This window comes from Chrysochloris asiatica, unplaced genomic scaffold (assembly GCF_000296735.1).
Source record: "Chrysochloris asiatica unplaced genomic scaffold, ChrAsi1.0 scaffold00065, whole genome shotgun sequence".
Taxonomy (NCBI): Eukaryota; Metazoa; Chordata; class Mammalia; order Afrosoricida; family Chrysochloridae; genus Chrysochloris; species Chrysochloris asiatica.
Genome location: NW_006408583.1, coordinates 14,819,269 through 14,831,965, shown reverse-complemented (window position 1 = coordinate 14,831,965; position 12,697 = coordinate 14,819,269). Strand labels below are relative to the sequence as shown.

Below are 12,697 nucleotides of genomic sequence, written 5' to 3'. Positions count from 1 at the left end.
TATGTATATATATATATATATATGTTTTATGTGCATTTTCCTTTTTCATTTAATTTGTTCCTTTATGTTAACGAACCAAGGATTTAAAACAGTGCAAATCTGGTCAAAACAGCACTAGCTTGAGGGTCAGACAGACCCAGGAATCCCTCTCTAAATCTACCAGAAGTCACCATGTAGTCCCAGTTGTATTACATAATGTCTCTAAAGCCCCACTTTTCTAACTGGAAAATATGGGGCCAAAACCTATGTCACACAGCTAGTGCCCTCATTAAATGAAATAAAGCTTATCACTCCTAAGGACTTCTTACAAGATATTTTTTGTTGTAGTTGTTGTTATTATTTAAATGTAAATCAATCTCTATAGTTTTTAAACTCCTGAGTGAAAAAAAAAAAAAAAGTAAATTTCACATTTCCCCCTTCTTCTGCAAAGGCCATTTAACTTTGTCAAAAAAAACACAAAAACCAGAAAAAAGCATCACACAATTAACACCATTTGCTGTTTTGGACACATATGCAGACCCGATTACAAGATGGTGCCACATTTTCATCCAGCACTGTATAAAAAGCTTGTACAGTGCCTTCTTGCCCAGGAGGAAGCAAGAATTTCAGTCCCTTCAGAGACTCTATATTTACAAACTTTTAATTTAAGAACAAACATTTAAAAGCTGTTATAGTACCAAAAATAAAGTATTTGAAATTCCTACAGTAAATAAACTTTATGGCGGATGTGAAAACAAGTGACTCGCTCCTCTTTTAACTCCTCCCAGATAATGTACATTCAAATCTCAAAAAATAAACCTTCCTGTTAGACTGCAACGCTCTATTGTAAAATTAAGATCATTTCAGGGGTCGGGAAAAATGGTTTTCATGTTCAAGCAACCTCAGCTGTGAAGAATTCCATTCCATTTTTAGACAAGTTCTGTTTGCAGCATCAAGGCATGTTTTCTTTCTGTTCAACCCTTCGTCTCCTCCCTCTCCGAAAGCAAGTCGTAATTTAACCTAGGCATTCTTGGGAGACAGTAGTCATTTCCCTTTTACTGATAGCCAGCCTACAGATGAATCATCTTCATCTCAGCCACAAATTAGAAACCACAGGGTGAGAGGTTGTTTTTGTCGTTTACATAAGTAATCAAATCAAGCTGGGGAAACTTAGGCATTTCTGCTCTTTGCCACATGAAGCAGACAAAAACATCTTTCTGATGACCAAAGTCAAAATAGAGCAGCAAAATGTCCAGTTATCAAAGTTTCTCATCTTTCCTCCAATCTAAAAAATAGAAATGTAAGAAATTAGCTGAGTTAGTTGTTGCTACTACTGCTTAGAAGAAGCATAACACATTGGCCATGGATTTGATTCAGCAGTCTGACAAATATGTAGCTACTAAAGAGACTCCTCAGGCATGCCCTAGGATAGGTGTGCTCTATAAGTTATCCCCTGCCTACATCAGACAACTGTTGAAACTGATCCTTTGGAGGCCATTTTGACTATTTCTCTATAATTTGCTCCTGTTTTAAGACAGAGCTTCAGGAAACAAACAAACAAACAAACAAACAAATTGTGCTCTATATTAGCTCATGTGCCCCTAGACAAAAAAGTCATCACTAATCAAGATGTAGGAAAGATGAAGGAAGCATCCCTTTGGAAACCTGTTTCATATACTTGAAGGTCTTATCTATCAGAATGTCATTAAGACCTTTACCTTAATAGGCTGCAAAATTTTCTCTCCTCCTGATTTCCCATACATAATCTACCACTCTGATAATAAGGGTCTCTGCATGGCTATCCTGATGTGGTGCAGTGGGTTAATGTGCTGGACTGCAAAATCGGTTTGGACTGCAAGGTCAGCGGTTCAAGCTCACCAGTCACTCCTTGGAAACCCTATACAGGGTTGATATGAGTTGGAACCGACTCAACAGCACTTAACAACAACATGGTTATCCTCGTGTGGTGCTGTAACATCAGCACTGGATTGCAAAGCACAAGATCGGCAGTTCAAACCCACCTGCTGCTCCTTGGAAACCCTATACAGGGTCACTCTGGGTTGGAACCAACTCAATGGCACTTAACAACAACAACAACATGGTTATCCTGGTGTGGTATTGCAACATCAGCACTGGACTGCACACCACAAGATCAAGACTTCAAACCCACCAGCTAGCTGCTCCTTGGAAACCCTGTACAGGGTTACTAACTATGAGTCAGAACTGACTTGACGGCACTTAACAACATGGTTATCCATCAGGGTTTCTCCGTTTTTATACTGTGGTCATTAACAAATAAATCATTCTTTGTCCGGGGGGCTTGCTGAACATTGCAGAATGTTTAAGACCATCCCAGTTACTTCACTAGATGTCAATCCTGACAATCATTTTCAGCAATCCCAATGTCTCCTGTCATTACTAAGGACCTCCTAGGAAGAGTTGTACAAAATCATCCCAAGAATAACTGCTCCATCCCCTTGTAAATATTTTTGCACTATACCTGAAATAATTGCCCCCACATCTGTGGAAAACTCCTGTGACCTATTTTTCAAGACCCAACTTATAGGTTATCTCTAGTGGGAAGGTTTCTTTTAGTCAATATAAGTCAACACTTTCCTCTTATTCCACTCACCTGACTAGTTTTGTATTTAATCATATGAGTACCTAGACACAGACTTTCCACTTTGGCCTCTACATATAGAGACCATGTTACAAACTGAACTGGTCCTAACCCATAGGTTGTTGTTGTTGATTCCATTGAGTCAGTAGTGACCCGATGCACAACAGAACTAAACCCTGCTCGGTCCTGCACTATCCACACAATCGTAACTAGACTTGAGCTCACTGCTGCGGTCACGATGCCAATCCATTTCTTTTAGGGGTCTTCCTCTTGTTCACAGAATCTCCACTTTGTGAAGCATGATGTCCTTCTCCAAGGAATGGTCCTGCCTGATTATATGTCTGAAGCATCAGAGACCATTACAACCTCTGGTTATAATCCCATTTGAGAACGAGTTTTCTTGTTTATCTTGGTGAGATAATGTTAGTATAGTGTGTGTGTGCTACAGCAATCTCTTTTAAGATATAAAAGAGATTAAACAAGCAAGCAAACAAGAAGAATGAGGGAAGAAAAAGTCCAAACCACAGGAAGATTGCTCAGGTTCAAAAGTAACAAGGACTTTCTTTCAACGTCAACAGAGAGAGAAAGCCTTCCCCTAGATCTGACACCCTGAATTAGGACTTGAGCCTCCTAAACTGTGAGGAATACATTTCTGTTTGTTAAAGGCAGCCACTTATGGTATGTCTGTTATAGCAGCACTGGATAACTCAGACACCCTCCACCTCACTATTCATTGTATTTTCACCCTTCTATAAAAGTGGCCATGAGATCAGTTTTCTGTTTCCAAGGAAAAATTTGTTTCACTAGATGTGCTTCTCAGATTGAGTAATAGAAAATCCTCCAATTTTGGGTTTGGTGGGAGGGGCACGAAGCACAGTTTGTATCCAGACGATACAAACTGGACTGCAAACAATAAGGTCCAAGTTTCGAGCCCGCCACTCGATTCATGGGAGAAAGATGAGGTTTTCTGCTCCTGCAAAGACTGTAAAAGCATCAGAAATCCTGTGCAGGGCCACTGTGAGTCAGAACCGACTCAATGACACATTAGAAAAACAACAGTTCTTTAGCTAAGGGGGAGGGGAGCCTTAGCTCTTGGGAAAGTGAAGTTCAGTGATACACAGGCAGGCCTGCTTTATTGGGCTTTGCAGATACTATTTTTTTACAAACTGATGGTTTGTAACTACTAAATATAGTGATTCTCACAATATGTCACACTTTTTTCATAATGCTTTTGCACACTTAATAAACAATAGTATACTGTAAACATAGATATTATATGTCCTGGGAAACCCAAAATACTTTATATGAGTGGTTTCATTGCCATATTCACTTTATTGTGGTGAGGGAACTAAACCTGCTCCTCTCTGAGCTATACCTGTGTGCATATAGTTAACCCCAGGGCCCTGGCCCTGGGGTATCAGGTTCTCTGATAGTTTACATTGCAGTTTGTCCCAATTTACCTTCGGATAACCCATAATCCAGAATGTAATGCCATCACAAATTTTTCCAACTTTTTTTTGGAATGTAGACAGGTTAAATTGACAAGCACTGAAACATAGAACCCAAATTGTATGCCAGGGAGACCCCCTTACAAGAATACAAATAGAAAAACGGGTGTCTAGTTATTCCAACCAACACTGAACAGCGATTTCCAACCTCAAGTGAATGTCCACCCAGTACCTCATCAACTGCTTCGAAAGCTATCTTAACATTTCTAAAGAAACAAACTAAAAAAATCTGACGTAACACTGCATGCACATATATTATGAAGCTGCAGAATATGGAGGTAAACCACGTTGCCTTGCCATCCTATTCTAGGAAGGTGAACTAGAAAGAAGCTTGGAAACATCAAACAGACAAAAATCAATTAGTATTAGAATGTCACAGTCCAAAAAGGCTGGAGATCACGGGTGTGGAGAACCCTCCCGAGTATTCAGTGTCCTAAGACCCATTTGGAGTCCTGGTATGGCGCTACAGGAAAAGCACTGAACCACAAGGTCTGAGTGAACGTTAATGTCAGCGGTTCAAACTCACCAGCCGCTCCTCGGAAACCCGATACAGGGTCACTATGAGTCAGAACCAACTAACAACAACAAAAACAAGGCCTGTTTATGAAGCCCCGGTGGTACAGCGGATTAAGCGTGGTTCGACCTCCCTTTCTCGTGAGAAGTATACAGCCGGCTGCTTCTATAAAGATGTACAGTCCCAGAAACCCTATGGAGCAGTTCTACTCTGCCCTATAGGCTTGCTATGAGCCGGAAGTGACGCAACGGCAGAGGGTTTACCGCCAGTTTCCCACCTAAGCAATTTCTATAACTGGAATTATCCATTTCATTTCTTCAATCTTCAAACTGGTCTATGTTGTCACAACTCTAAAAAACAAACTTAGCTGTGTCGATTTGTATGTATTCGTTCCAAATTTCTATTGAAAAGAATAACTTGAATCCACCGTTTTCCTACAAATAGCTCAGGGTAAGAAAAAAAAAGGCATTTAATATAGTGCCTGTGGTCAGCTCACGAGGCAAGAGGATTAATGAATCAGGCAAGTAGCATCCATCAATACTGGACGGAAGAAAATTCATGGAATAAATATGCAAATCCAGTATCCTCATGGCTGACAAGTTTCTATTATTAAACTGTGAACGGGTTTATTTTCCCCACAATGGCTGCAACTTTGTCATGAATACTCATTAAGCCCTGAAGTGATTAGCGGTGAAGGCTAGGTGACAGTGAGGACACGACCTGAAAATCTGCGTCTGACAGATGACTGTCACGCAATCACTGTTGTCTCTGCTCCCTCTTCACTTAAGCAGGAATCGTGTAATAGGAAAGGAACGGGTGCTATTAGGGATGATTCAGGTTTAATAGCGCACATCCTTTTAGCTGGCGGTTGGAACAATACAAAACGTGGCAGAGTTAAACAGAGGCATCAATTACACTCTCAGTCCTGTTAATATTTCTGACAATATTTAAATAGCACATCCCTTCAGGGCATGGCTTTCTTATACACCTGTCAAGTGTTTAATTTGCCAAAGGGAAACAGTTGGATTTCTAAGGGCAATCTGAATACTGAGGGAGCAAATTGGAAAGATTAAATATTATTGAATAGCAACAAGAAGAAGCATGTGAGGGGAAAAAGAGTAGGTTTAATCCAACATGGCATGTCAGTATCTGTCATTAAGGCAACGATAGAAACATGTTCTCCAATATGCTGCATGGTGATTATGGCTATGTGCCGCGGAGTCGGTTCCGACTCATAGAGATTCTGTACAGGGTTTCTGAGGCTGTAAATCTTTACAGGAGCAGAAAGCCTAATCTTTCTCCCGAAGAACAACTGGTGGTTTCAAACTGCCGACCTTGAGGTTTGCAGCCCAATTCATAACCACTACGCTACCAGAGCTCCTACATGTTGCATACATCTAGTACTTTTCAATTATTCTCTCCCTTTACTGCTCTACAAGACAGAAGAAGGGCGGAGGAAGAGAATGGGAGAGTTCAATTTTCCTGTAGTACTAAAAAAAAGATGGAGACAAGAACTAGAAACTGTCATGGCTATGAACTAACATATCTGAAAACATAGCTTAGACAGGAAGTAATAAAGAAACGCTAGCTATTAATCATAATGGAGTGGCCAGTGATATAATTTAAGGAAAAAAATAATTCCCTATCTACCTTAATGCATAAATTAAAAATATTAACAAATTAAAAATACTAACAAATTAGCAATCGACACATACCTAGAGGGAGTTTTGGTGTGGCGTTGTCGGGTAAGCACTGAACTGCTAACCACAAGGTTGGTGGTTCAAACTAAGAGCTGGAACTGACTAAACAGCACTTAACAAGCTTAACAACATACCTAGGAAACGTAAATCTAACATAATATTCAGAATATTTATACTTAAAATTTAAAGTAGAAAATAACATACATTTAAAATCTTTTACTCTACTCATAGAAGAAACAAGATTTTTGATAAAATGTTGTTAACTGCCATTAATAAACTAATGGAAGAAAATTAGTAAAGAATGGGGAATAAACTGAAGAGACTCAGAAACTATGAGAAGTCACCAATGCTTTTAACCAAAATGACAGTCTTGGTATCTATGGACCAAGTTCCTACCCAAAAGAACAGAAGATGCAAGACAGGCTACAGAATTTAAAAAAAAAGAAAAGAAAAGAAAAGAAATTTGGAACTAAGGAAACAATTCGAGTTCTAAATCACTCTTATAAACAAGCCAACCTCTGTAAGTCACTGTAATAAGCAGGGTTTGGGCTAGATGTGTCTCTTGGTCCTTTCAGTATTAGGGTTTCTATGTGCTGTTGTTGCTGTTTTAAATGCCATCGAGCTGGTTCTAACTCAGCATCCTGTATAGGATTTACGAGGAGCGGCTGGTGAGTTTGAACCACCAGCCCTGAAGGTCAAACCAACCTTGTGATCCAGTGCATTATCCTGCGGTTCCACACCAGGACTCCTCTCTCTGTGTAGAGGTGAGCAATGAGCCCACACTCCAAAGTCTGGAAGACATGCCTGAAGAATTCACACAACGAAGCCTGATAACATTAATAGTTTTCTCAATAGTTTTCCCAGTAGGTTTCAAGAGAAGCATGTGGGACCAATGTAGTCTTGGGATCTTTATCCATTTTCTCAACCCTCTTTTGCAGCTAGAAATGGGAAAATAAGCTGCACATCAAGCAGGTCCTTTTGCCCTCACCTTTCAACAAACACAGAATCCCTGGGTGGTACAAATGGTTAAGTTCTTGACTACTAACCAAAATGTTGTCATCCAGAGGTGACTGATCATAAAAACCTCGTGACCTACTGCCAAGGGTCACAGCCATTGAAAACTCGAAGGAACGCAGTTCTACTAAGAAACGCACAGGACTGCCAAGAGTCAGAATCAATTTCCAAACAAATGATTTGGTTTGGTTCAGCGAGCAAAGTTCTACTGTGACACATACGGGGTCTCCATGACTTAGAATCAACCTCACAGCAACTGGAAAACAAATTCAGCAAGCATGGTACAAGTAAATTCTATTTTCCTTGCATACGCCGACTTCAATGAACATTTCGCCAGTGATTTTTCTAGGCCAGTGGTGTTTCCTAAAATGCTCATTAAAACTTTTTCTTGTTTAAACGTTCCCTTTGATTCCAATTGCATTTCCACATAAGGCAAGGAGACAGTTGTTCAATTTCTTCACACTCTAAAAAAACTAAATAATTTTCCACAATATAATTATACCATTATTCAGGAGACTAGTTTCTCCAAAACCTTGCCAATCCATTCTGAATATAAGTCTCTAAAAACAATCTTTTTCAATAACTTGCAGAAAGAACAAACACAACAATAAATAAATAAAAATCTTTTCCCCCTAATTCATGATCATGCTGTTTAAAATTGATAAGGAGAAATTCATCGTAGAAAAATATTTTTAAAGATTCATCTTGATTTTCTTTCTTTCTTTCTGTTAGAATATATAGATACAAAAGTTACATGTCATTAAACAAATACTTTCTCTGTTAATCATTACCACTGTTTGTTCTTTGCATTTGCCGCAATTTGGGGTTTTTCATTGGATTTGTTCTCTCACGGAATTATGAACTAGTTTCAAGCTTCACATACCATCTTTTAAGGCAAGAGTACTGGTGTGGCACTGTAGGATAAGTATTTGACTGTTAACCACAAGGTTGGGGGATTCAAACCCACCTGCTGCTCCTTGGAAATCCTACACAGAGTTGCTATGAGTCAGAACCAACTGGACAGCACTTAACAAAAACAAGGCAGAATATCTGCTAGTGAGTCATCCTTAACCATTACATCAGTGCCGAAAACATCGGGATGAGAACTAACTTGGAATGAAGGCATAATTAGATTGACTTCAAACCTTGTGAGGAAGACAACTATTTTTAAAAATATATATTTTTTAAACTCTTGAGAAACAGTGATTAAATTAAGTAAGTTCAAAGAACACTTGCCTTCAGTTTGCATTCTGTCATTGTGATGCGCTTCAATTCTAATATAAATGCAAGAACTTTTTAATGCTCATAATTTTTGCAGGAAAAAAAAGTACGCTGTGTTACATTTAGAAGTTCTAATGTTTACCGCCATCTGACGCTGTCATAGAGGCAATTGCTACTTACACTCCTTTAAGAAGTGAGAATTTGCAATTCCTCTAGCTGATGACAATGTAATTATTCCTTCTACTGTCAAAATAGAGGTGATTTCCCTTCCTCACACACATGATTACACATGCAAATCCAGGCTTATCTGAAATCTTGTGACTATACTGAATGACTGACTCTGAATGAGTAATATCACATGAACAATGAGCCTGAGTAATGAGGGAAACCAAGTCTAAAGCCATCTAGCCGAAACACATTTCCCTCATCCCCTTTTCCTGCACGAATTCAGTCTCTGACATCCACAGAGCTTTCAACACGATGTCATATCATCCACAATATACAGCAACAACCATTACAAAAATAACTAGGGGGAAAAAGCCACAGTGAATCTGAATGTCTCGTTTGTAGGTTGAAATGACTTCATTAACTATTCATTAACACATATCAAAATCAGCCTTTCAGAAGCATACACACTTTACAAAAGATCTCTCTATGCTGCTCCATCAACACCTGTTTGGGTGAATGATGCCCTACCTGGTCTTTCAGGTGCTGCATGGACGTCTGAAGGTTCAGGATTTGGCTGAAGAGCGGGCTCTGCAGGACCGACTTCAGAAGGTTCAGCTTGTCTTCATTGGCCACATCCCCACGTTCTCGGAGTTTGACCTGCAAGCGCTCAGCTGCCTGCAGGGCCCGGTTTTTGTCTGGACCAAAGAACAACATGAGTCAGTAACAGGACTTAAAAGACCCAAGTCAAACCCACAAATCCTATAACCATCCCCACTTTATCAAGAACACAAAATGGACTCCAAGAAATAAAATGGTAGCTTGGCTATCTCCCTAGGTGGAACAAGTAGTTAAGCATCTGACTATTAAGCAAAAATCAGTGGTTCAAATCTGCAAAGTAGGTCTGGCAATCAGCTTCCAAATGGTCACGTGGTCTGGAAAACCCTGTGCAGCAGTTTGACTATGCACATGTGTGTCCGCCATGAGTCAGAATTCATTCAATGGCAAACCGTTTGGCCATGTGTTACTATAAGTGTGTCCCTCACACCTTGAAGTCTCTTGTAAGAAAGTCTATTTGAAAGCAAGGAACTTGGTGTAGTATCACCCGTATGCAACGAGCTATTTGCAAAGTGCAGACATGAATTCAGATGAAGTGTAATTTTCCTGTGAAGAGGGAGGGAAATGTTAAGGGCACCAACACTCTCACAGTCCAAAACCCACACTTAATTTCTGACGCCCCCAAAACTTAACTACTAAAAGTCTATTGTTGACCAGAAACCTCATCAATTATGAACATAAAAGTCAAGTTTAACACAAATTTTGCATGTGATATGTATTCTGTACTGCAACCACATAAAAGCTGCATTTTCAAAACGAGATACAAAGGTATTTCACAAAAAAGTGCAAGATTTTCGTGCCTGCTGGAGTAGCTACAGAGGCAACTTCACGAATTTCCCTTTCTTATTTTACACTGGGCCTTACTTTGGACACATTTCTCTTAAAAGGGTGGACAAGCACAACTGCAGACCTCATTTTTCAGTACATATCAAGCAATTCAACACTGATTTGTAACGTCAAGGCTTTTTTCGACTTCTGGGGGGCTCTTTCAGCATCACTAGTTGCACTTTCTATGGGTCCCATGGTGCTATTCAAGGGTTCCGTTATCGCATTAATACAATAAAAGATGCATGAGAACTGCAAGAGGTCACATTTCACTGTGACATGCAATTTACTGGAAAGACAACCTGTTCACCAGATGATTAGCATCACACAAAATTTTTTTATAATAATCTGTGTGTAAGGACCCGACATAGTTCAAACCCATGTTGTGCAATTCAAGTATCTTTTAATCCTCTTAGGTAGCAGACACAGAGCTGCACAGGTAGATGTCTTGAATACATGCATCCCTAATAGACTTAAGAACCTGTAGGAATGCTTTCATCACAGTAATGTTCCACCACAAGCAATAATTAAAGACATCTCCCTAAAACACACGCACACATACACACTTACAAGTAAGGTCAAGTGTTTTTGTTTTTTTAAAAAGGGCTCTATTCAGATATGTGTCCAAACAGATTCCAAATAATGAGTGTATCTACCAAATACACATTTGTCACAGCACAGTAAGAGTCCTAGTATGGTGCTGTCAGATAAAACATTGGACCAAAAGGTAGGTTTGAACTACATGGTCGACAGTTCAAACTCACCAGCCGCTCCTTGGAAACCCTATACAGGGCCACTATGAGTCGGACCCGACTCAACAATGCTTAACAACAACAACAAATATATCACAGTAATGAAAAAGAGTGGAGATTACCACTTAAGACATTTTCTATAACAAAATCCAGAACTACACAGAAATGGGAAACTCCAAGTGTGTAATGAAGTGGGTGAATTCACACACATAAAAATTAAACGTTTATTACTACAAAAAAAATGTAAAGCTAATAATGATAAAGACATACATTGTGAATTTTTTTTCTGGGTCGTATTTCTCATGGTATGTCAGTACACAAATCCTCTTATCAGCTTCTGGGAGGTGTTCAGCTCAGTCACAGAAGAAAGCAATGGTTTAAGGCATTTTGTATTTGCCCTTTGTTCTCCACTTGTAATAACTTTCCTGTGTGGCCGCCTATGCTCTCTGCTGTGTGACTTCTGCAGGAAGTGGGAGATGAAGGAAGTGTGTGTCCATGCATTTTCATGACCATCACAGTATCAGCAATAAAGTCACATGACCACAAATCAAGCTGATTCTCCCTTCCCCTCAGCCTTAGTTGTCACGGGACCAGAATGATCATCAAGGTGCCGGAGTGAAATCCAGACACCTCCAATAGTAATACCCAAAGAGTTATCTGGAACAGGAGAAGGTGAGGGCCTCTAGAAACTAGTTTCTCTTAAGCTGGAGAGCAGTGTGAAAAAAAAGATTAACACATGAGCCTGGAAAATTTGGTGCTGTAAGATCAGCACTGGACTGGCAATCACAAGGTCAGCAGTTCAAGCCCACCAGTTGCTCCTCAGAAGCCCTGTACAGATCATTGTGAGTCAGAACCGAACCGATGGCACTTAACAACACCAACAACAAAACCTACATTATATCATATAGAAACTAAACTGTCTTTGCTGTTGCTAAGTGTCATCAAGTTGGTTCAGACTCATAGCAATTCTATACAGGGTCTCTGAGGCTTTTAAAATTTTTTGCAGGTGCAGAAAGCCTCATCTTTCTCCCACTAAACTGCCTTAAATCTTCACTGAAGTTTGTCCAGCTGGATTCAGCCTAAGTGATTGTTTGTGATTGTTCTTTTTATTCATTAAAAGCAAGAGCTCAATAGGATTTCAAGGATCCCGAATAAAGTAAAAGTACTATATAGAATTGAGTTTACATAAAATTTTATCAAAATATACAGAGTATTTCATATGCTTTTGACTACATGATACAATTTTTAACACCTCAGATTAAATTACCCAAATGCATTACCCTGGTACAGTGCTGGTGCATAATTAATTTTTTTTCTTAACTAAGTTGCTATAAATAGAAACCTGCAATATACCGCTATATACCATATTTCAAAAGTCCCTATGGAAAGAATGTCAACTTTTACAGCAGTAGGCAAGAAGGAATAGAGCTTACCTAGAGTTTCCAGCATTGTTTTAAAGTTCAGTTTTCTTCTTTACAATGATTAAAAACAGCACATGCAGCACTGAGGAGAAAAGAAACACAACAAAACTGTTATATTTTATCAGAAGTTAAGTACTGTATTATAAAACTAAATACTGTAGGTTACAAACGCCCCTGAAGACCATGACTTCATTTGCAAAATTCTCTTACTAATGGAGACATAGAAGGATCCTATGTGTGGGCACTCTGTCTATAGATGCTTATACAATTGGAATGGACATACAGCTATAAATGCATTGTGAGAGATAATGCATACAGTCTGCTGTACTTTTTAACTTTAAGTTCTGAGCATCCTTAAGT

General features: G+C 39.3%; 1 protein-coding gene across 1 annotated transcript in view; it reads right to left on the bottom strand.

Moving 5' to 3' along the window:
* Positions 1-12,365, bottom strand: part of MPDZ (multiple PDZ domain protein) — a 236,534-nt gene extending 224,169 nt beyond the window's left edge. Inside the window, exons 1-2 of the mRNA XM_006864508.1 lie at positions 12,350-12,365; positions 9,253-9,419 (exon numbers count right to left, since the gene is read on the bottom strand). Coding sequence (XP_006864570.1) covers positions 9,253-9,419; positions 12,350-12,365 — 183 coding nt within the window. The remainder of the gene's footprint in view (positions 1-9,252; positions 9,420-12,349) is intronic.
* Positions 12,366-12,697: the final 332 nt, after the last annotated feature.